This window comes from Symsagittifera roscoffensis, chromosome 3 (genome assembly GCF_963678635.1).
Source record: "Symsagittifera roscoffensis chromosome 3, txSymRosc1.1, whole genome shotgun sequence".
Taxonomy (NCBI): domain Eukaryota; kingdom Metazoa; phylum Xenacoelomorpha; order Acoela; family Convolutidae; genus Symsagittifera; species Symsagittifera roscoffensis.
In genome coordinates, this window is record NC_087064.1 from 32,633,964 (window position 1) to 32,658,344 (window position 24,381).

The 24,381-nt window shown below is 37.6% G+C and overlaps 1 protein-coding gene across 2 annotated transcripts in view; it reads left to right on the forward strand.

Moving 5' to 3' along the window:
- LOC134842157 (protein madd-4-like) overlaps positions 1-23,714 on the forward strand; it is a 55,808-nt gene extending 32,094 nt beyond the window's left edge. The window contains exons 1-7 of one of the 2 annotated variants that reach the window (XM_063858370.1): positions 15,748-15,923; positions 16,969-17,179; positions 17,252-17,428; positions 21,685-21,856; positions 21,923-22,234; positions 22,408-22,559; positions 23,168-23,714. In XM_063858370.1, coding sequence (XP_063714440.1) covers positions 15,907-15,923; positions 16,969-17,179; positions 17,252-17,428; positions 21,685-21,856; positions 21,923-22,234; positions 22,408-22,559; positions 23,168-23,362 — 1,236 coding nt within the window. In that variant the 5' untranslated portion in view covers positions 15,748-15,906 and the 3' untranslated portion in view covers positions 23,363-23,714. Of the gene's footprint in view, positions 1-15,747; positions 15,924-16,968; positions 17,180-17,251; positions 17,429-21,684; positions 21,857-21,922; positions 22,235-22,407; positions 22,560-23,167 lie in introns of those variants that run through there. The other variant, XM_063858369.1, reaches the window with a different exon arrangement.
- Positions 23,715-24,381: the final 667 nt, after the last annotated feature.

Sequence of the window (24,381 nt, forward strand, 5' to 3'; positions counted from 1 at the left end):
GTCACTTTCGGCCAATTGGGTTGTGTTTGGGCAAATTTCGGCTAATTAGTCATTTTCGGCCAATTGGCTTGTGTTTGGGCAAATTTCGGCTAATTAGTCACTTTCGGCCAATTGGGTTGTTTGGGCAATTTTCGATTTATTGCACACTTTCGGCCAATTGGGTCGTACTGTCCGGAATATCGTCCTGAAAATCCTCTGGAATATCGTCCGGAATATCGAGTCCGGGTCAGCGGACCAAAATGTGGCGCACTCTCGTATCCTGTAAGATCTAAAAAACCTGGTTCAACATCTGTAAATTATCGGCAATTTAAACAGATAATATGACAATATAAAGATAATATAAAATAAGGCAAACATCTTCCGGTTAACATGTTATCAAACGGTTTTTTCCACAATCTCAAAAATCTATAAACATTTTGATGGCAAACTGACCTTAATCGGACAAACCAGTAGTTTTTAAGGCCTTTTGTCTAAGCAAATCTAATTTTAGCTTTTTCACTTTCGCGCCATAATGACGTCATTAATTTAAGCGCGAACAACAGGAAAAAACCAAGTAGCACAGAATGTTCTGACCATAGTTTTAACAAACACAACAAAACTTTTTTTTCAAATTAGTATTGTTTTATTTTCGGTGTGTGTGACAAAAAAAGCTAATGGAAAAACTATAATCGGGTATATTCGACAATCAAAGTAAATTAAGCGTATTGAAAATCAAAGTTTTCAACGAAAAAAGATTAAAAAAACGAAATAAAAAATTTAAAAAAACTTCAAAAAGTTTTGTTTTCAGTTTTTTCAATTTTTGATGTTTTTGATTCCGAAAAAGGCGGTAAAATCATCAAAAAACTAACGTTACTCAAGCTACACTAAGTTTCTATACTCTAAGTTAAAATTTTTAAAAAATTTTAAGCCATTTAAATAAGCAGTTGTAAGCCCGCTCACTCGCTTCAATCGCTCAAATTAAGAAGAAAAACCAAAAGTTTGAAGTCGGTTTCTCTCGACACTGGGAAAAAATTTTTGAATTTATTTAATGTCGTTCGAAATACGGCTGTAATGGCTTTATTATAAAATATCACTCAACTTTCTCCGATGATTGTTTGTGGTAGCTGACTTTGTGAGGAAAAAGGAAAAAAAAGGAAAAAACTAAAACACCCGAATACAAAGTTCCTTACCATTTCCCATTTTTCAAATGGTCGGAACAACAATTTGCTTCTCTATAATGAGGAAAATTTTGATTAGAAGAATGAAATGTATTACAGGTAATTTTTCTCAGGTGTTATTTGCTTTTAGGTGAGTATTTATTTCTCCTACTCATAGGATCTCCTGTTATCTACTCGGTACCGTTAATTCATGGTAAAAGAAATTGTATTTCATGTTTTCAAAGCTTTGAAATGTTTTTACTGAAATCTTTACGGCAAGCTCATGAGTCGGAAAGCAAACATCTTTGTAGTTTCATGAAAATATTTGGTAGTCAAAAAAGAAAGTTTAAGATTGCTAATAATTCAAAAAATACGAGCAAGAAATACGCGCATCTCCAGTCGACACTTGCAATAATTGCCATGGCCAGTTTCAACTGCTATCTGAAAGTTACACTAAGGTCCGACTTGGTCTTTGTAGCCCGATCAAACGAATCGGTTGTCGTTATAGAAAAATTTGGTCAGCGCTTTTTATTGCAATACACTGGCCAGCTTCAGCTAATCGGAATTCAAAAACAATGTCAATTTTGTGATTTCTAAAACAATTTTGAGTTTTGAGATCTACCTAATTGTCTGGCTTTTCTGTAATAATTTGTTTTTGACTAATTTTTCTACGCTTTTTGAGATTCTAGTTGTACATCGTAGATAAACCTTTTACACTAAATTGGACACAAGTTACACATCATTTAATCCATGTTAATTTGAAAGAGCACGGAAGAACAGATGGTGTTTGAAAATTATCCAACACCAGCTAATTTCTTTCTACTCAAGAAAAAGGATTGTGAAGTTCTTATTTAACGCACTCAACTCAACTTCTAACACACTCAACACACTGCCCCAAGGATAGATGTCTAAGGCAGTTTGAAATTCTTGAGACAAAAAAAATTTTTGGGTGTCAGTATTGCAGTGATTCATATTGCAGTGATTCGCGTGAACTTTCATCTAAATGTGTAACTAATAACGAAAGAGATAACTTCATAAACTGTAGGACCATGATGCAAATGAACGAGAAAATTGAAAAAGAGAGCGAGGGAATACAAGCACGTCTTGAAAATATGGAAAAAAGGCTGACCGCATTGGTTGATGAAAAAGTCAAAAACGCTACAAAAACCACATGCGAAAAACTGGCAAAAAGCTATGCAGATGTACTCAGTGTGAAACCTGTTAAAGATATGAAAGCTCAACCAGGAGCTGGAAAAGAAGTAAAACAAGAAATACATCAAAAAATCAATCAAAGCTTCCGTATACAGGGGATCAGAGAAGATCCCGAGAAATCAAAAGGCGAAAATTTTGTCCCCACAACCGCAAAAGTACATGAAGTACTAAACAAGTTAGGAGTTAAACCACAAATTGAAGAAATAAAAAGGCTAGGGAAATTCAGCAAAGAGCGCATCAAGTCAAGAACTTTATTAATAACTCTGTCAACGGAACATGAAGCACGATTGGTGCTGGCAAAGAGCTTCGAAAAAAGAGATGAGCTGCGAGATGAGGAAATTTACCTTCTGCCAGCATTATCGAAAGAAGATGCGAGGAAGGAAAACCTATGCTTTAAAAGACGAAGAGAACTTCTAGACGAAGGAGTTCCAAAGGAGAAAATCAAAATCAGGAAATTCGAGCTGTTCAATGATGGTAAAAAAAGAGATGATAGAAGCAGAACAAGCAGATGATGCTTGACTAGGCTTTCTCAACATCCTGCAAATGAATGTAAGAAGTCTCATAAATCTCGAACGACGAATGAAGTTTGCAAATGCTATAGCAACATCAAACTATGACATAATATGTCTCTGCGAGACTTGGTTAAATGAAAACATTGCAGCATCTGAAATAATGCTAAATGAATACAGTATTTATAGATCAGAACGACAAACAGCCAAAGATCAAAATTTGCACGGTGGAGTACTAATGGCAGTGAAACAAACATTTTCATCTAAATTGTTGCCAAATAAGCAACCTGAATGTTGTTTAACTTGCCGCATCCAAATAAACGATAAACGAATTATTGTCTGCTGTTTTTACAATCCACCTTCGAGCAGCAAATATTGCTATTGTCTAGGCGATTTCGCACAAATTTTAAATGAAATCGAGAAATCAAATCAATCAACTGCAACACTTATTTGCGGAGATGTAAATTTTCCAAATGCAAACTGGATTGACTATAGTAGCACGGAAAATGAAGAAAACTCAATAATTGAACTAATCGAGCAACATCAGTTCGAGCAGGCAATAAATTTTCCAACTTGTGGCAAAAACATCCTAGACATTACATTATTCAAAAATTGTCACATTCATGCGACTCCTGACAAAAAATTTTCAAAAATTTACAATTGCTCCGACCACAAAGCAATCAGCATTCTAATTGAATGTCCTCACCATGAGGTAAAGGTCGCTATTGAAAACTTTCGAAGCTTCGGTAGCGTGGACTATAACGAAATCAAGAAATCAATACTAAGTGAGCCTTTCTCACCAGTATGTCACACAAACATCAATAGAATGTGCGAGGAATTTACGACTATTTGGAAAATTTGTTAAACCAACATGTGGCTAGAAGAACGAGACGTCGCCAATCACTTCCGCCATTGGTTACGCCAAGTACCTCAAACATCATGAACAAACTGCGAACACAAACTAGAATATACAAATTGAAACCTACAAGCTACCGCAGAAATCTCATTCTATCTCTACATAAAATGATGGAAGAAGCAGTAGAGGAAGATAGAGTAAATTATCAGGAAAATTTGATGTCCACTCGTAACACCCATTTAATTTTCAAACACTTTAAGAGTCTGAAAAAATCAGAAACTCTCCCAAAGACTATGATCAAGGACGAAATAGCTGTTTCCAAAGCCAAAGAAAAAGTGAACTTTTTGAATGAATATTTTCACTCTGTATTTTCGCCCAAATCAAGCTTCAACCTCAGTGACATGAAATGCGAAAACACGATATTGAGTAACTTCAGTATCTCAAAAACATATTTAAACCAAATTATAACAGAGCTGGACATAACAAAATCGCGGGGCCCAGATGGACTCCCACCAATTTTCTTCCAGCGAACGGCCAGAGAAATGACCACAGTTTTGCATTGGGTTTTTAAAAACATCAAGAGGTTAAGGAAAATACCAGATAAATGGAAAGTTGCGGCTTTGTCACCTATTTGCAAGAAAGGTGACAAACGACTAATGAAAAACTACCGGCCGGTGTCACTCCTCAATATCATGAGTAAACTCCTGGAAAAATGCATGCATCCAGCGTTGTATGACCATTTCATCAAATTTCTCACAAGAAGTCGGCACGGTTTTGTTAAAAACCGTTCAAGTGTTACAAACATGTTATCTTTCTTGAAAGAAATCTACGAAGCAATTGACAAGAACGCTGAAAACCATGTGATCGCATTATCTACCGACTTCTCTAAGGCATTCGACAAAGTCCCGCATTACGAACTACTAAAGAAAATGAGCAACCTTGGAGTTGGAGGCTGTTTCCTTGAAATAATCGCCGACTATCTCAGCAACAGGAAACAATTTGTTCGTGCTGACAATTTCTCATCAGAAACTTTAGAAATTACAAGTGGCGCACCACAAGGATCGTTGATTGGTCCATTATTCTTCTGTATCTTCATAAATGATCTTCCTGAAGTATTGAAATTTAGTGACCCATTTATCTTTGCAGACGACCTAAAATTACTAGCAGTGAATGAAGACACAAAGGACATCCAGCAGGACCTAAAAAGCGTTGAAAACTGGGTAGATAAAAACAAGATGAGTCTGGCACTGGACAAATGTTTTAAAGTCGAATTTATAGGAAATCAACACGAATTTATTCTTTGTGAAACAGCAGTGGAAAGCTCGAATGTGATAAAGGATCTAGGAATACATGTGTCCAAACATTTAACACGGACAACCCATATTGACTCAAGAATGTCGAAAGCGAATAAAACGTTCTATTGCATCCGCAGAAACTTAGAATTCAAAGTCAAAATGCGCATAAAACTTGGTCTGTACAAATCGTTAATACTTCCTGTTCTAACGTATGGTATAATTATTTGCAATATCTCAAGAAGCGACTTAGGGAGATTAGAAAGGTTCCAAAAGAAAGTCTTAAAATGGATCACGGGAAACGATTCTGACTATACAGAGCAGCTGAGATTGTTAAACATCCTGCCTCTGGCGTTGTTTCTCCAGCTGAACGAGTTACTGATGATGGCAAAATTCATGCATGAAGAAAGCGATCACATTAAGCTCCCGGCAAAAATTGAAAATCCAGGAAGAACGAAAGAAATTTTCAACCTAAACAAGACCAGAACTGAAAAAACTGGAGGAGAGTTTACATTCAGGACCTGCCGTCTAATAAACCGACTAAATCAGAAAATTGAATTTCGAGAAATGCGAGGCTTAAAGCGAAGATTGATACAGATGATGTGGAAATTTTTCGACGATCAATTCTCAGAACAAAACAAGTGCACATGGGTCCTCTTCTGTGACTGCAACATGTGCCGAAATAACTGGACAAAATTTTGAGAACTTTGAGGATATCATCCCATCAGTATCCTACTGAAAATTCACAACAACAACAACAACAACAAAATACCCATTGTTCAAAATATGCTCAACAGAAGCCAAGTTCTGACTTTTTTCTAAGTAAATTGATTAATAACGATGTTAACTAGCTCATTACTTTCTTAAATGCACTCTTTCGTTGATTTGAAATTAATATGATGTTAATTTTTCAATGTGCATTTGGCGCATATGTTTTGATACCAGTAATAATTGAACACTTTCTATGTTTAAACAACAGTTTATGGCTAATACAGCTAAGCAAATAAAACTAAAATTGGAAAATTGAGCTTAACTGTACATGTATCATTAAAAATCTTGCCTTTTTGAATTCAAATCCATCCGAAAAAAAAATTAAAGAATCCAAATGTGACGTACTAAAGGTACGTCATTTAAAAATTTGATACATTTGATGCCATAGTAAGGGGCCTACTTTAAGTTATTCCAGTCATGAAAATTGATATATTATTGCTTAGATAAAGTAAATATTGTGATGAATTGAGAGAGAGAGTTTGCAAGACCTAGTTACAGACAAGTAATTAAGAATATCTAACCAAAGTCGTAATTCATGAAGTCAGCTGAGAACCAATAGAGGAGAGACACAAACTGCCGGGCTCCACATGTCCACATGAGTTACTATAATGAAAATAAAAAAGATCTAGGGATCTGGAAAATATACAGATTAGGAAACACTATGCAAGATGTTGCACTATATTTTCAACTAATGTTTTGTTTTGTTATACTGCAAAATTGCCCCCTCCCTGTCATTTTAAGGTAGAAATTGAGTTTGTTGACAAAATTGAGTTTTGACGACAAATAAGTTAAACCCAATTCAAAAATATAGACACTTAAATTGCTTAAAAATATATTAGAAATTATTTTGCTAGTGTGTGCGTCATGTTGATAATTGTTAACAATGCATGATAAATGAACCAAAACAAAACTAATCATTCAAATGTAGTTTAATAATAGTTTTTATAATGCCTCTTTAATAATTGAGTATTAAATCGTACAAAACAAGGGAATATTTTTCTTGATATAAACAACATAGTAATTGTTTCGCGTCGAGTTACGTGATCTTATTGAAAAAAACTAACCCCTATCGAGTTTAGTTTTGATCACATCAACGGTACTCATCTCATTTTTAACAAAATCAATCTCTTCCATCTTCAGAAAAGCCAAAGGGTTTTGACCGGGTTGTGTGATAAAGGGACTCCTGACTGAAATCTTGATCACTATGACACTTATGACCTTCTGTTAAATCGATTGAAAAAAAATTAACGGTTGCAAGATTTTTGAAAAAACAACTTCAGACCCAAATCAATTTCTAAACTATTGCATGAGAAATGCATCCAGGACTTGTCTATAACTCATGTAACATTCGCCCGGAAAAATATACCGACGGAAAAAAGCTAGGTCCTAAAACGACTGGCTAGCGTCCAAACACAGCTCCGCATGCTTTTTACCGTCTCTACCAAAAACAGTTCAATATGTGGTCCATTAAGAGTCGTTACAACTTGAAGGCTATCGGCCAGAGTCTGCAAATGAACATAGTTACCTGCAAAAACAGTGAGCTCATGGCTCAGTCTCAATATCTCCAGACCTCCAGGTCAATCCTAAAATCGAGGCTACCACTTAATTAATTTATTACTTTTGTTGACATAAATCATCATATCTATCGGAGATGGATCAAACTTTTCCCTCAACTCCTAGCTTCTCATTATTTGAAAACGAATATTATGTTATTTAATTCAATTCAGGACATTCCGGGAAGATAAAAATTGTTAAAATTCACTATTTACAGTCTTCACCGAGATCCTTCCGGATTCTTGAATCCGGTCGAAGAGTTGTCTTCTTGGCAACCAGGAAGGGTAGCAGGGTTTCTCAATAGCCCTGCGAAATTTCGGGAATCGCTCTGTAACGATTGTAGGTGCCCAATCGTTACAATTCCGGATGATCTTCCGCTAATATCTTCGATGATAATTTATGTCGTTTCTCATTTTTATTGCTGAAAATCGTCGATTTGATTTTCGCGGTTTCAGTGATCACGTGTCATGAACGCCTACTTCGAAAAATTAAGAAATGTTTCGTTACTCCAAATTAAACTCTCCGTAAATGTTCAAATGAACGATTAACACTGCTTCGCTGCTTCGTTAATCTTTCGAAGCAGCGAATCCTCCCACTGTACTGTTCCGCAAAGAATTTCGTTGGAGACAAGAAATTCGATGATTCTGGTCGATTGTAACGTACTCCCCGGACAGCCTGGTCAATGTCCTCATAGAACTTCGATAACTCATCAGCATTGTACAGTGTCATCGAACAGAGTTTACAAAATGATTCACCAGAATTTTTATCCACATTTTATCGAATCAATAGGTGCTATAAGTGTCATCATACTACATTGCTATAGCCTTCTAAATTTTTCACTAATCTGCACTCTGAGGATATGACCCAAGATAAAAATATCTTTTCTGACTTTTAGTGTCATTGTCTCAAGTCAAAATTTTTCTCCTAGGGTTAAAAAGTGTTAGGACCCAGGTAATTCCTGCCAACTAACAAAATAATTTTATCCTACTATGTTTCTTCCCTTCGGATATTTTCTTGTTTTTGTTCGTGATGATTAAAATTAAGAAATGCGGTGGTTAGATGAAACAATGAAGTAATCTTCCTCCTCAGGAAATCACTCAAGTCTTTCAAGTCATCACAAAGTGAACAATCTTCCTAGATGATTCAAAACAACCATGCAGGCTGGAATACTTCAAATATCACTCAAGCCTATCTAATTAAATAGTACGTGTCTCTGAAAACACTAACTAAAATTACAAGGCAAAATTATAAATGCAGCAATTTTAACTCAAAATAACTAAATCTTTTCCTTTCGTCAAGTTTCCGTTTCTAGCTTAGTTGGCTTGATTTATCATTTGAGTTTTTCTCACACAAAACTATTTTGATTTTTAAATTTTTCTTTTTTGTTACTCTTTGTTCATATCTTTTTTTGAAGTTTCGTCGTTTAGAAGTTCGAAAACTTCTAAATTCTTCTTATCGTTCTCTCTTTGGCATCTTGTCATCCAGCTATTGCCACTGTTTCATCTCCTCCTCCTTTCACATCGACTCTGCACTCTAGGTTTCTGTGGCTTGCAACACATCGGTGGCCATTCTGACGCTGTTGGATGTAGTCCTCCAGCACCATTGTTTGCAGCAAGGTAAAGGGTCTACATCAGTTTCCCTATGTGTGCAGAAGCTGTTGTGAAGGCACAACGTCACATTTATCTCCAGATCTATCTTCCTTCAACATTTCTTTTTTTTCTCTTCCGTCACAATCGATTGTTTTCAACGTTTTTTTCACTGGGGTAGTTAGTGTTTTCCGATGTGTTACGAAAGCTCGCTTGAAAGCTTCCGATCCTGTGTCTATCTGATACGAACTGTACGGCCTGTTGTGCTACGACATATGCTTTTTGCCAAAATCGTACAACCAAAGAGTCATGTTGGCTCTGAATCATGACATCAGTCGTCTTCTGGACCATTTTTTCTTTAATTCCATCAAAATTTTGCACATTGTCTTAAAAAAATCTAAATCTTTTAGACAATCAAGCTCTCCTAACTGTACCTCTAAAGAAATCAACATGCTGTAGAATCCTAGTGCAGTCACTAGATTCACTTCAGTTCCTTCATGACAATCCGTTATTAGTTCTGTTTCTGTACTCTTTTCATCACTATATTTCCAAACAATATCGCCAGTTGCTTGTGCTGCCTCGCAAGTGAGTTTGCGCAGTCAAGACCGCCACACAGCTAACAGGTTTGACCCAGTCATCTGGTCCCCAGTCAGGCAACTCTACGTTGTTGTCTCGGTTGCTCCTAGAAGCTGTAGTCATCAAGTTGTAGTTGATGTTGATATCGCGCAAAAAGCAATCTGCATTCAATTCTCTCTGTACATTCTGCGTTTCTCTCTCTCTCTCTCTCTCTCTGTCTCTGTACATCCTTGAACCAGCGTTTGGACTCGGGCGGCACCATGATGGCTTCATTAATTCCAACAATATCATCAAGCTTGTCCTCAGTAATTCATCTGAGATTCCCAATCCAAACTCCACGCTGTTGTGAGATTTCGGTATGGAAGGTTTAGTTATTTTTTCTTGCAATACAAGTACTAGCTTGACTTGCTGACTTGCCTTACCTCTTATCATTGATATTCATGACAACCTGAATCTCAATAACACAGCTTGTTGTTCATAATCGAAGTAATAATCACATATGTCCTCATCGATGAAAGGATAGTACGCCATTCCAACAGTTCCCGACACATAATGGTATGACTTCTTTCTGATAGGTCCACAGTTTTCACCGAACTTCAGCAGTGTCCCCAACGATTCTTTCGTGAGCCTAAGGTACTTATTGGAGAACATTCAGATTTCAACGTTGTTCCCCAAGGGTTCTAGTTCCACAAGTTCTTTCATATTCTCTCTCAGTGGCTTACTATAGTGAATGTCCAACAGTGCTTGTAAAAGCAAGGTTTTTACCAGATCACTGCATTCTCTCAACATTTTCGCACAGGTATTTAGCGCTGGAACCGACATCTGTTCCAACATGAACCGGACGAAACAGAGAGCGTTTTTCCGTTTCGCACACACTACTACCGCTCCTTCACAGATCATTAGGTCTCTCAAATGCGTCATCAAGAGCACCTTCTGTTCTTTCGACCGTTTTGTTTTCTTCAGATTCATACTCTTGCAGCGTCAGTCCCGTCATACACCAAGCAAGTTTGAGTTGTAGCTCAGCTGTTCTGACGTACGGTATCGCCACCAGGGCATGTATTATCGGAGTAGCTCGCATTTTGTCTTCGAAATGGCGTAGTAAAACTGCCATCTACGAAAACCTCACCAATTGATCCACCGTTTCTGTGTGCATCTCGGAAAAAGCTAATGTTCCGTTTGCCTTCTGTTTCATTGTCGTGCCTTTGATCATTTCTCCCAAGTAACAATCCATGGCACTTTTGTTTTCTAGAGCAATTAAATGTCTTCTAGCTTAGTTCTGTGTTAAAATAATGTGTTAAAATTCCTCCCATTTTCAAGGTCGTTGCTGAAAGCGAAAGGAAACGTAGAATTAATTAAAATGAACAAAGCGATAAAAAAATAATTGCGTTGCAATAACGCAGCTTTCGCAGCAGCAAATGAGCGATTGAAATAGCACATATGATGGTCTGTGGAACTGCTGTTTGCACAAGAGCGTCTCTTGTCCATGTCATCCAAGGGCCTTTACCAGTTATTACCTTAGTTGCAGGTCCAATGTTAAATTTGCCATAATTGTTTTTGTAATAACGTGATCTCATCGGAGGCTTCAGCAATAAAAAATACTTGGACTTCAATAGCAGCTCATCCGATGTAGGTACATTGGTTGAAAGAGGTGTATAGTGCGTCGCTAACATTGTCCTGAGCTCACCGTTATTCACACCATCAAGGAACTTTGAAGCTTCTGCCAAGTTCATCCTGCTGCTTGACTCGTCCGTTTGAGTACGCCTTCTAAGCATTTCTAAGTCATCCCTGAACTTGTCTATGGTTTCATTTTCACGTTGCCTTCGTTTATCGAAGTGCATCTTCGCTTGCTGTTTTTGCACTCCCGAGCCAAACGCGATTAAACTGTATCTCGAAGTTTTTCTCAGCAGTGTCTTGCTGGTATTGCTTTTTGGCCAACACGCAATTCAGGAATGTCCCTTCCAAGTTGCTGGTGAGCGCATTGCATTCTGGTCTTTCTTTCAAGTCTTATTCATTAAAATCCAACTTCATGACTTCTATCCAGGTATCTATACAACCAACAGAATCATCCTTATAACATCTCGGTCTCTTGAACACCCGTTTAGATTTCTCGCTAGGCTCAAGGATCCTGGACAACCTTGTGAGAAAAGTCTCCAAGGAACTGTTCAGGAATTGCTGTTGCATCCCGTGAATATCTCGATTGATCGTCCATATCTGATGTTTGAGGCTCTAAAACTTCCCTCCTGTCCGAGTCGCAGGAATGAGCTCTTCCCTGGTTCAGGGGATTGCAGTTTGCGGACTCACCTCTTCCACTCGCAGGTGCTTCTCGCGTAGGTCGTTGGTTCGAGGTTGGCCTAATGCCAATAGAGCCTGCTCTGATATTCGTGGGAATCCTAGACCGGTGACTCCCAGTGGTGCTGCTGGATGACTTACCCCTTCCTATTGTGGATCCATAGGTCCTTCCTCTGTTTGGATGCTCGTTTAAGCTCACTCTCGGCTCTCTACTAGCTTCTCTTGAGTGTGCTACTCTATTTCTAAATTCGCTCCTGTTTACCAGGAGGCCATCCAATCTGTCCATTCGAGACATACGCGATGATGGCCTGAGTGTGTCTTTCCATCATCGCGTATGTCTCGTAGGTCCTGTATAATACGTCTATTGCGATTTATTTCCTTCCGGATTCTCTATCTCTCAATATGAACTGCTTTTTCTAGTCCACTCATTTTTTTGACATCTGTTGATTCTGTTCACTCTTGCTATCCACAATCTTAGTCAATACCTCTTCATTGATGTCCCGTTGTCCCCCAATGGAGTCACTAGTGGTGGCTTCACCTTGTTTGTGCAATGTGTTAAAATTTCTCCCATTTTCAAGGTCGTCGAATTAATTAAAATGAACAAAGCGATAAAAAAATAATTGCGTTGCAATAACGCAGCTTTCGCAGCAGCAAATGAGCGAATGAAATGAGGACATTATACGGCTCATAAAAGATCCACAGATTCAAATCAAATGAACAACGACGTTCACTGTGAATGAAATGAATATATTATACAGCATTAAAAACACAACAGAATAAGTAGACATGAACAAAATGCACTGAATCACAACTAATAGTCATCATTGATGAATTTCAACAGTTTTTCAAAAGAAATTTTCGAGCTTTTCGTTACAAAGTCAGCCAGTTTAAGTGTTCTAGACTTCCAAGTAACTTCCGACACTTATGAATTTTCTACCATTGAACGGAGAGCCGATTTTCGATGCGTAGACGTTTGTCTTGCGGAATTTTGGTAGAGTAGACAGATTCCACCACTGAACGATTATCAGTAATTGCTTTCACAGGAACCTTCACAGATTTCAGTTTCGATATCATTTTCTGACAAAATAAAGCAGGTTCGACAGCAATAACACAAAAAAGTGTTTCGCCCTTTGCCGTGCTTCTGACAACGCGACGTAGACAATTCGATTTCCAATTAATGAGGGTTTTTGATCGAAGATTTCCATAAAGGAATACAAGATATCCTGCTTGTGTGTCTCGAGAAGGTAAATTTCCGAGAGATGCGTCGCTATAAGCTGTAGTTAACCAAATTTTCGGATCTCCAGGGTTTTCAAAACACATGGCACAAAACTTGGCTGTTGCGTCTAGCTTTCTAACGATCTCGTTAGCAATTACAAAATGTTGTTCATTATTCCATAAATCTGAGCTGGCCAAAAACATATTGACTTCGAAACAAACGTCTGGACGTGTCTGAATCGCGACCCACTGCAATTTTCCCATCAAAGCCTTCAGTTCAGTGTGCTGCTTTCTGGACAGTATTTGCCCTACTTTCGGAGATTCAATCGTTTTGATCTGATTGACAATCACTCTGGTCCAATATGAGGCGACCATTTTCTTCCAAAACATCGAAACAGAGATATCGGAACTGGGCAATTTCACTGGAACGCACATTGAAAACTTTAGAAAGATAATTCACGATTTCTCATTAGAAAATGTCGTCACCACACCACCAAAAATCGTCTACATGAAAGGATAGCATTCCATGAAGGGTTTCATTTCTTGTAAGGTGAAATAGCAAGGATCAAAAGGGAAACTGTCCAGGATTTCTTGCTTAACGCGCTTGTACCAGTGCCGAGCTGCATCAACCAAACCATAAACGCAGCGCATTAATTTCCAAAGTGAACCTTCAACTTGGGCTTCAGGTGGAGGTTTTATAAAAACATCCCAAGTCAAAGGTAAGCCTTGTAAGAAAGCAATTTTAATGTCAAGAGAATTTGTCTTCCATCCTTTCTAGACACAAATTAGCAGCAAAATACGAAATGCTTCTCTTGAACAAGTTGGGAGTCTTTGATAACCTTGTAGTAATCTGGATCTTCATACCCACTGATGACCAAACGTGCCTTTTTCCTACCATTTTCGTCTGTCAAGACCCTTCTACAAGTGAGATACAACTGGACTTCATTCTCAGCAACACAGTAAACATCTTTATCTATCCAATTTTGGAATTCTTTGCACTTTTCAGCGGCACAAGGATCATTGATTCCTGACAATACCTCTTTGACAGTGGCAGTATCGACCGACAATGCAACTTCTGGACCACAAACCAGCAAATTCTCTAGCCGTGAAATGTCTACAAAGTCTGTACGCCCCGCCAACAATTCAGGTGCGTCATACTTGACGTTCCACCAATTTTTGTGCTCGCCAGAGGATTTTCGATTGCTTGTTTTCTAGATGTACAGATATTGGCTCAATGACCGCACTTCTACTTCTTTCTGATACTGGCACCACAGTTTCGACCAAGACATTGTTTTCAACGCATTTTCTCAGTCGAGAGCAATGCACTTTCAGCATACTTCCTCCATGACGCAGAAAAATAACGGCATTATCAACCCCAATTATGTTAGCAGGTCTCCGGCACCGATTCTCGCGCTCGGTTTTGTAATAGACAGCTTGATCCTGAAAAAGGTCCGTTGTCTTTGCGTGTTTTAGCGCACAGCGCTCTTTCACTCGATTACAGAAGTCAGCTTCTGGAAACGCTTTTCTAGCAGCATTGAACCCCGAAACTAGAGCAGAAACGAACTCGCTGGTGGTTTTTGCTTCAAGAGCCGGAGGTTTATTCGTCAAAACTTACGGCATGCGTGGATTTGAGCCGTAATCAACTGGAATGATGAAAAACCATCTTTTTTAAGCAGAGAATGTTTCGTGAAGCCTGCTACTCTCAAGAGACTATCTTTTCCTAATTTAGTTGAAGGATCTAGCTTCAACTTCAAAAACAGTTATGTGATAACACTATTGTGCCGCTCGACCAGGGAGAGTTGGCAGCCGACGTTTTCACTGTAAAATCATAATTCTCAGCAAGCGACTTGAAACTTCCATTGTCGAACTCCTTCCCATTGTTTGTTAAAATTACGTTCGGAAACCCGTAAACGAAACCCCAGTTATCGACGAGCTTTGCAATTATCGTATCAGCTCATTTATTGACAATAAACGTCGCAACAGAGAAACGAGTGAAAATATCGATTATGTGTAAATGCCACACAGATCGGCCCAACTCGGTCATTTCATGATTTTACGTCTTCGCCGCTACTTTTCAGTAACTTCCTTAATTTGTCAACTGAGCAATGATCAAACTGTCGGTGCAGCTTCTGGATATTCGGCTTGTTGAGTTTGCAGGCAAAAAAACTAAAACCATCTTCGCTGAAATCACTGACATTCATCAGTAAATGCCCTGTTGATGCTGAAACAAGCGGTATGACAGAATTTTCCATGAAAATCGCTTTTCTTTTGCCGAAATCAATGACCATTCTGGATTTCTCCATTGAAACAATGCTCAACAACTTAAGTAACTCTCCAGGTATTCTTGAAACATTGAGAAAACAACAGCAATTACTAAACATCACCGGAATATAAAGGGCAGTTGTAATTTTAATTTTCTCACATCCTCCAAAAATAACACTGGAACTCACTGGTTTTCTGATTACTTGTTTGAACAGAGGCTTCGGCAGTAGTTTAAATTAATCGGTCAGCCATTTTTTTCCAGTTACAGTCGTAGAACAACCTGAATCCAAGATAGCTTTTCCATGGCATTCATCAGTGAGTTGACCAGACAACATAACAAAAGACAGAAAGGCCTTCTCCCTCAATGTCACGCGGAACATCGTCTTGTGACACCAAAGCTGACGATTCTTTTTCTGGGCAATCTTTCACCCAATGAAAGTGACTTACTTCCACAGTGTCCACATGTTTTAATACGACCATCTTGGTTGGGAGGATTCGTTCCTGCTGGTTTCTGTCCACCGTTGTTATGAGAACCACGGACGTACGGTCGCTTACTTCGGACGTACGGAAGTTTCCTCCTCGTCCAGCACCTTTTCTATCGGTGTCGAAACTCCCCGAATTAGTGTACAAAGCGGTATCTACTTCACGATGGGATACGAAAACAGGTTCATCTTTAACCACAATTGGTGTACTCCCGGAGGCCTGGTTGCAAGCAATCACAGTTGAAAAATTTTTCTTGATGCTACTTTTCAAATCCGCCAAAGTGAGTTTCGGAGTGGCAGAGAGCACTAATTTTCTGTCTCGCTCATCTAGCCCAGTGCAGACTAATAGCTTGCAAGCTAGTACTTCTTCTGGTAACTCAATTTTTTTTGCTTTTTAAACCTAGCGTTCGCTTGCTCAAACTCAGCAATGAAGTCAACGATGCTCGCATTTGTTCGACAGAGTTTTTCAAACTTTTTATAGTCTGCGAAGAGTTCATCAACCGCTTCTTTACCGAACGCTCCTTTCAAAGTGTCTAAAAGTTTGGTTAGGCCTTCGTTAAGGTTCAATTTTGATAACGGAATAGACATCGCTGTTTCTGTCTTCGCACCCGTCAATGAAAGCGCTATCACAAGGGCTCGTTTTTCTTCTAGAATATCAGTGACCGCGGCCCACATTAAAATTTCTCTCTTCCAAGATTCAAATGACATGGTTGATAGCCATACCGGCGGGGTTTGAACATTGATACAACCGATGGTTGCACTGTTGAGGCGGATCCATCATCTGCTCCTGCATCCATGTGAACTGGATAAAAAACACTGTTTGGTTCAGACTGTATTAGTAAACCCCACCGGACAACATTACAGCGCTGAAACATGTTTATATGTAAAAAAAAATTGTTAACAGAAACTAAACAAAAAAGCTGGCTGATCCATAAAAGCAGGAGCTAACTGATCATAAGCAACTACTTACCATAGTTGGTTTTTCAAGGGACCACTCTATCATAGTATTACCACTATGGATATCGGAAGTGGCCTTGAGTCTAGTCTTTCGTTCAATTCCTTTCATCACGCCACGAACCAAAAGATTTAAATTAATTGAAAAAAAAACTTATTTGTAGAGTTTTAAGATTATGATCGGAACACTTTGTGCTATTTGCACAGCAACCGGCTATCCTTGTTTTCTTATGAATTCAAATTAGGCTTTTGTGATTTTCATTCTTGTTTTTAGTTGGAAAATTCTTACAGATCATGATCAATGCAATTGTTCTACTGCGACAAAGAAAAGGAGAATCATTTGTTCAAAGCTTGACCTGAACGATAGCAGAAATTCTGATGGGCTAGAACATTCTTCTTGTCAGCATCTTATCAAACCTTTCAATCATCCAGCCCCATGCCCTGAAGACTGTCCCCCTTCGTGGATTGTCTTCAATTTTACTGAGGTAATCTAAATTAACTAAACCAAAATTGCTATGCTGGTTTTTGCGAGCCTTTTATTTAGATACAATGTTTAGTGTAGCGTAAAATGCGGCGGAGGAATCAAAACTCGGGAAGTATTCTGCGGGAACCCAAATCACGAAAGCTATCGAGCGGATGTCGAAAAATGTTTACTGCAACCAGAACCCAGTAGAACCGTGAAATGTGCCGACACTGACTGCGAGCCTCAGTATTCTACTTCCAAGTGGTCAACTGTTAGTTCTAATTACCTTAGTTAGTCCTAAAAATTGATTGTAATAGAGTTGGTTATAAAATGTTGGGGTCAGAAAATGTTTGCACTTGTTTACACAAGCGAACGATAGGATATTTAACGAATTTTTTTCTAAGCTCTTTTGGTGGAACTTTCGCTGCATACCTTAAGCAATTTAATCAAATCTGTTTTTATTGATGGCTAGTGGTGGTTGCAGTTTGTCAAGTGACCATGGGGTAGATGCGAGGACGTGAAACTCGTTGTTAAGTTCGGTGTTTAGAAGTCAGTAGGTAGTCATAGTTTTATTTTTTGCTACTTGCCTTTAACTTTAATTTTATAAGGTGTGTTTTTACTTCTTCTTTATTCATTTTTTATATAATTTATTGGAGTAGTTTTTTCTCGTTTTTTCGATTGCGTTAGCGTAGTGCAACTTTGCCTCTGTGTAAAAAGTTGTGTTTAAATTTATGTGAATTCGAACAGTATGTGTTCTCGCTTTTGTTTTGTAAAGAAACAATTGGTTTTCATATTCAGACCATTTAATGTGCATTGACACTGTATATTTGTTACATTTTTACACTAGCGAACTTGTGATCGTAGTGTATTAGTATGGACATACTTTTTTCCAACCTTACTCCCAAATAAAAGTACTCATTTGGTGGCATTTTTGCTATGATCACGATCTTTAGCATTGTAAATTTCATAGCATCTGCTCTCTGCTTTATTTGTGGCTAGTGTTTGTCGATCATTAAGTGTCCGTGGCAGAGTGGGCAATACAAGAGGCTCTTAATCTCGAGGTTGCTAGTTCGAATCCGTCGTTAAAAATGTTTAAAAATTTTGTTGTTTTGCTAGGTTTTGCGAAAAGCAGCTTCGCCTCGGGTATAAATAAAAGATCTAATGATAATGGAAACACGCGTTAACCGCTGATGCAAATTGATACACTTCCGCGAGCAATTGTTATAATCGATGGCTCGATTTTATTTTCTCGAAAACAACTTTGCAGCATTAATCGTTGGAAGTTTAATTTTTCTAACCACATGTAAATAGCCTTTCCGGCGTTTGTTGAACAGTTCATTGACATAGAAAAATTGGTAATATTCCAACGCATTTTAGTCAAAGATAGGAGTTAGGGTTTTTTCAGTTTTTGGTTTAAGTTTAGCTGTCTTATTTGCCCTGCTTTGATTGTTTTGAGCCCCTTGATCTTTCTTGCATATGTATTTCAGTTATCTTGCTCATTTTAAGTTTTAGCGGTGAAGATGAGTATTTTCCAAGGTCTTGCTTTCTATTTGTATGTCTTTTCACGAGCTTAGCGTAGTGTGGTAGCTTCTAAAAAAAATTTGAATAAAAGTGCTTCTTTTCAGCGGCAATGTTGAATCAGTAAGAATCATTGGCACTTTCGTGATATGTGCTTTGACATCTGATTAGTAATAAGTTAACGCAGTTGATACGTTCTTAATTCGTCAATTGGAACAAAAAAAGCTATTTATTTCTTGCACCATTTTTACCCTTGCGATAAGCAAGAGTATTGCAATCGGGTACTAGACTTTTTGGGCCTGTAAATAACTATGTTCACTGAAGAGTCAACATTATAAATTGTAAATTTAGGTTCAGTTCATATTGAATTCTATTTTTTTCGCGTATCCGTCACATTTGGTCTGGAGGTAACGAATATGCCTGCGGCGGCCAAGGGTTCGAATCTCACAGGATCTGTTTTTTTTTTTCAAACGAGCAATATTCCGTCTCAAAAAAAATTGTCTGCTTATTATGTGTCTATATGTTTTGTCTCCTTAGTTGCCTTATTGTATTTTTTTTGTTTTACACAATTAATTTCTTTTTGCTTTAAATGTTTTGATACATTTCTGCTATTTGTACTTCGTGTCTTCGTATATTTTCATTTTTTGTCTTTTCTTTCGCTTAGAAACTTTATTCTGCCCAAATGATTTCGGCTGAATCTTTATCGGCTTAATGACCTAATTTTCAGTCGTTTCAAAGGAAAAGTGTTATTGTTTTTTGCTCATTGGTTTGCATAAATTGCTCTAAATTTTATTGAAATTTTAGTTAGCTTTTTCTTGACGATATTTTGTTCGGCCTCATATTTTTCGGATAGGTTCTGTATTATATCGGTTTATGGCTCTATATGACGTGTTTCAACGAGCGAATCAACTTGTGCGCATGTGTGTGTTGAGGGCGAGGAGGAACTAATAATTGTTTATTAGTCTAAGTTTTTGGAATTTTTTATTGGCATAATAGTTTTTGGTCTATATTATTTTGGCTTAGTGGTCTCCTGTTGTCTGATTTGACGAGCAATTAAAGTTTTGTGTGTGTGTTTTTAGGGTGAAGGGGACTTGTTTTTTTTTCTTGGTTAAGTCTTGGCATGCAAAACTAGCGTTATTCATTCTGATAGATCTAGTTTGTTTTGATTTTTTTTTCGATTCTTTTCCCCGACTTTATTTATTACACGCAGAGTTAGTGCGGTTGCCTTTAGTTTATTGCATGCAAATGTTGAGGTTTCTGCATTTTAAAGCTCTTGAATCTTTGCCGCTTTCTCGCTTGTGTTTGCAAATTTACTTTTTCTAGTTCATTTTTCTGCATAAAATTTAGAAAAAACGATCGGTTTTGTTATTTTTGACTCAAATAACGTGCAAATTTTCTTTGTTTTTCTTTGACACCGTTTTGATGTGCGTCCGATTTCCGTTTTTTTCTTAAGAATTATGAAGGACTTCAAAAAGTTTTTGTTGAAAGTCATTTTGGTGACACTTAGCTCCATGCACTACTTGAAATTTTCACTAACTGCAATTTGCTGCTCTTTTTGAAATTTTGCTGCACTTCTTGAAATTTTCACTAACTGTGCAATTTGCTGCTCTTTTTGAAATTTTGCTGCACTATTTGAAAATTTCACTAACTGTGCAATTTACTGCTCTTTTTGAAATTTTACTGCACTACTTGAAATTTTCACTAACTGTGCACTTTGTTGCTCTTTCACTAACTTTGCAATTTGCTGCTTTTTAAAAAATTTTGCTGCACTACTTGAAATTTTCACTAACTGTGCAATTTGCTGCTCTTTTTGAAATTTTACTGCACTACTTGAAATTTTCACTTACTGTGCACTTTGCTGCTCTTTCACTAACTGCGCAATTTGGTGCTCTTTTTGAAATTTTGCTGCACTACTTGAAATTTTCACTAACTGTGCAATTTGCTGCTCTTTTTGAAATTTTGCTGAACTACTTGAAATTTTCATTAACTGTGAACTTCGCTGCTCTTTCACTAACTGTGCAATTTGCTGCTTTTTTGAAATTTTGCTGCACTACTTGAAGTTTTCACTAACTGTACAATTTGCTGCTCTTTTTGAAATTTTGCTGCACTACTTGAAATTTTCACTAACTGTGCATTTTGTTGCTCTTTCACTAACTGTGCAATTTGCTGCTCTATTTGAAATTTTCACTAGCTGTGCAATTTGCTGCTCTTTTTGAAGTTTTGCTGCACTACTTGAAATTTTCATTAACTGTGAACTTCGCTGCTCTTTCAGTAACTGTGCAATTTGCTGCTTTTTTTGAAATTTTGCTGCACTACTTGAAGTTTTCACTAACTGTACAATTTGCTGCTCTTTTTGAAATTTTGCTGCACTACTTGAAATTTTCACAATCTGTGCATTTTGTTGCTCTTTCACTAACTGTGCAATTTGCTGCTCTATTTGAAATTTTCACTAGCTGTGCAATTTGCTGCTCTTTTTGAAATTTTGCTGAACTACTTGAAATTTTCATTAACTGTGAACTTCGCTGCTCTTTCACTAACTGTGCAATTTGCAGCTTTTTTTGAAATTTTGCTGCACTACTTGAAGTTTTCACTAACTGTACATTTTGCTGCACGTTTTGAAATTTTGCTGCACTACTTGAAATTTTCACTAACTGTGCATTTTGTTGCTCTTTCACTAACTGTGCAATTTGCTGCACTATTTGAAATTTTCACTAGCTGTGCAATTTGCTGCTCTTTTTGAAGTTTTGCTGCACTACTTGAAATTTTCACGAACTATGCACTTTGTTGCTCTTTCACTAACTGTGCAATTTGCTGCTCTATTTGAAATTTTGCTGCACTACTTGAAATTTTCACTTACTGTGCAATTTGCTGCACTACTTGAAATTTTCACTAACTGTGCACTTTGCTGCTCTTTCACTAACTGTGCAATTTGCTGCAACGATTTAAGTTAACCAAGTGATTATTAGAATATTAGTCTTTGTCCTAAATCGTTTTGTTTTGGTGGTGCAGGCCTGTCATACTACGAACGTCGGTAAATCATGTGGGCGTGGAGTCAATACCAGGGACTTAGGATGTCAACAGAGACTGGCCGATGGTACCACTGTACAATCTCAACACTGTGACTTGAAAGATAAACCAAGTAGCTTCCGAGACTGCTACAAACCGTGTCCGGGAGATCAGTGTAATTTTTTTTCAGATTTAATTGCTGCTTTGTTTACTAAGAAGTTAATAGTAAGGTTATTTTAAGTGCTGAACTTGACAGTTTTCAATCTCTCTCGGACGTTCTTCGTCAAAAAGGGACAACCAGTGAATTTGTCATGTGCCTTGGACTGCCGATTTCCAGGCTCAACTTTTTCGTGGAAAATAAATGGCGAACTGGACAAGACGAGATTATCGGCGAAGAAAGATTATTATATTGACAGCTTTGAACCCGAGAATCAAGCTGGCCTTTATACGTGCTCTATAAACATTCCAGAAATCTGTTACTCCAGGCATAATAAAGCAAATACTAGTCCAGAATGCAGATGCCAAAAACAGCTCAATTTCACGCTTATCTTCCGTAAGTTTTATTTGCTCGTTTTAAACTTTGCGTGCATTTTTGCGCCTTTAAAAATAATGCTGGAGTAAATAAAACATTAACACTTCTGTAACATGTCTTGATTGGAAAAGTTTTGAAGACAGAAAAGAGAATACTTTGAAGTTGATCAAGATTTTTATCTTGTTTGTGTTCAGTTGAAGATGAAGCGAGGCAAATTTTCCAGAAGGCCCCTCAGCTCAGCACAAGTCCGGAAACTATTGAGACCAAATCAGAGGACTTAAATGGAGAATGCTACCGGGGCAATTGTTCCATAGAGTGGATAACCTCAGCTTGGCCCTCGCTTGAGGTAAATTTCCTCTCATTTAGAAGTTTGGAAGCTACGCTGTATTTGTTCCATCAAGTAACTGTTTGCAAGATCAATTTAATGTTGAAGCTGAGAGGTTTTGATAAGAAGTTTCGAGAAAAAAATTAAATCGAAATCGTCTCGAACTACGATGTTCAACTTGCCTGTTTGGATCAATCTGATCTCAAACGTTAACTCTTTCTATTGAGCTGTTTTTTTTACACAATAAACGCTGTGAATATAAAATAAGTATTTTTTTTACAAACTACCTTGCATGAGTTAAAGCTTAATTTAGCTTGTGTTTTATCCGCTGTGTTTAAGTCATGTATGTACTCTAGTTGCTTGATGGAACTGGTGGTTCAGCCAGGAAGACGTATGCTTCAAAATTCGGAAGCCTGAGATTTGAAAAGCAGAGAGGGAAACTGCTTATTTACTTTTTTTGTTTTTTCTTTCTTGCAGTTTTGAAGCTCCTGTTTTCCATGCTTTTTTGCTTGCGGTCGCGAAGCGCAGCTTTGCCTGTTTAAAGGATATGGAATTCAGTGCATTTTTGATGCTTTGTCTTTCATTTGTTTAAGCTGCTTCTGTGAGACAAAAAGCGCTTATTTTTTCAGTGCTATCAACGTGAGGATAATGAAGATGGAGAGGAAACAAGCAAAAGCCAGACATCAAATTTGTGCACAAAGAGAGAACAGCGCCTTGTATGGTGTGGTGTGGATAGTCCAGAAAGCAGCTCAGTTGTCGACCCCTCTAACTGCAATCCAGAGCTGAAGCCAGAAGAAATGCGAGATTGTCTCATCGAATGTTAACCATAGTCGAGTTGTCATGCTTTCGCTAACACTTTTGTGCAACCATGTCTATCTCTATAATTGAAAATATTTTTATATGCAACTGTTTTGTTTCACGAATCACAATTGGTCAAGACTGTTTAGCAGCCGTATCATCGAAAAGGGAAAAGTGGCTACGAACTTTGCCTCTCAGTTGAAAGATTGGTGGTTTGAAGTCCAACACTATACATTCTGAAGAGTTAATAAACTAAGTGAGTTTTCACTAATTTAGGTCTAGTAGTTTTGATAGTTTTGTTTTTAGGTTATCGGTTGGACTTTTCTAGTTCGTTTACTTCAAATTCATTTGTTGAATCCAGGTCAATTCAAGCCCTCTAATAAAAAACTGTGATTGGCTCAAAAAAACGTGAACGAATTTAGGTTTCTGAAGTGATTTTTTCTAGAATTTGCAGCGGAATAATAAAAATACTTATTGATCCGGATCTACTTAACAATCGCCCTCCTTTTGGTATCTACGTAAGAATTTTGGTATCTACGTAAGAATTTCGACCCCTGTTAATAAAAGCAGTAAATTAGCGCTAGAGGTTTGTATTGAGAATAATAATTTTTTGGAATTTAAAGGAGGGAAACTGCTTATTTACTTATTGTTTTTTTTCTTGCAGTTGTAACAGAACTTTTTGAAAATTTTATATAAAAAAGCCGAAAAAACAAGAATTTTTTACAACATTGTTTTCTTCTTAACAATGGGGGGGGGGGGAGCAATTGTTAAGTAGATTTATTGAGCCCGTTTTCTCAGATTGATTAAATTCATTTTTCCATTGAAAATGCGTTTTTGAAATTTGGCATTTTCCGGTATTCTTCGGTTCCTCTAACTTTCCCATCTGTCTGTTTGCGAAGTTCGCGTGCATTCCCATTTTTCATTTTGGTTGTGCACGCAAGCGAAGCGTAGAAAAAAATCGCGTTTGGTAATTTCGATCAAAATCAAAAAAGGTAGAAATTGACTTTTTTTGTAGTTTTTTTATTTCGTCCCAATATTTGACGGT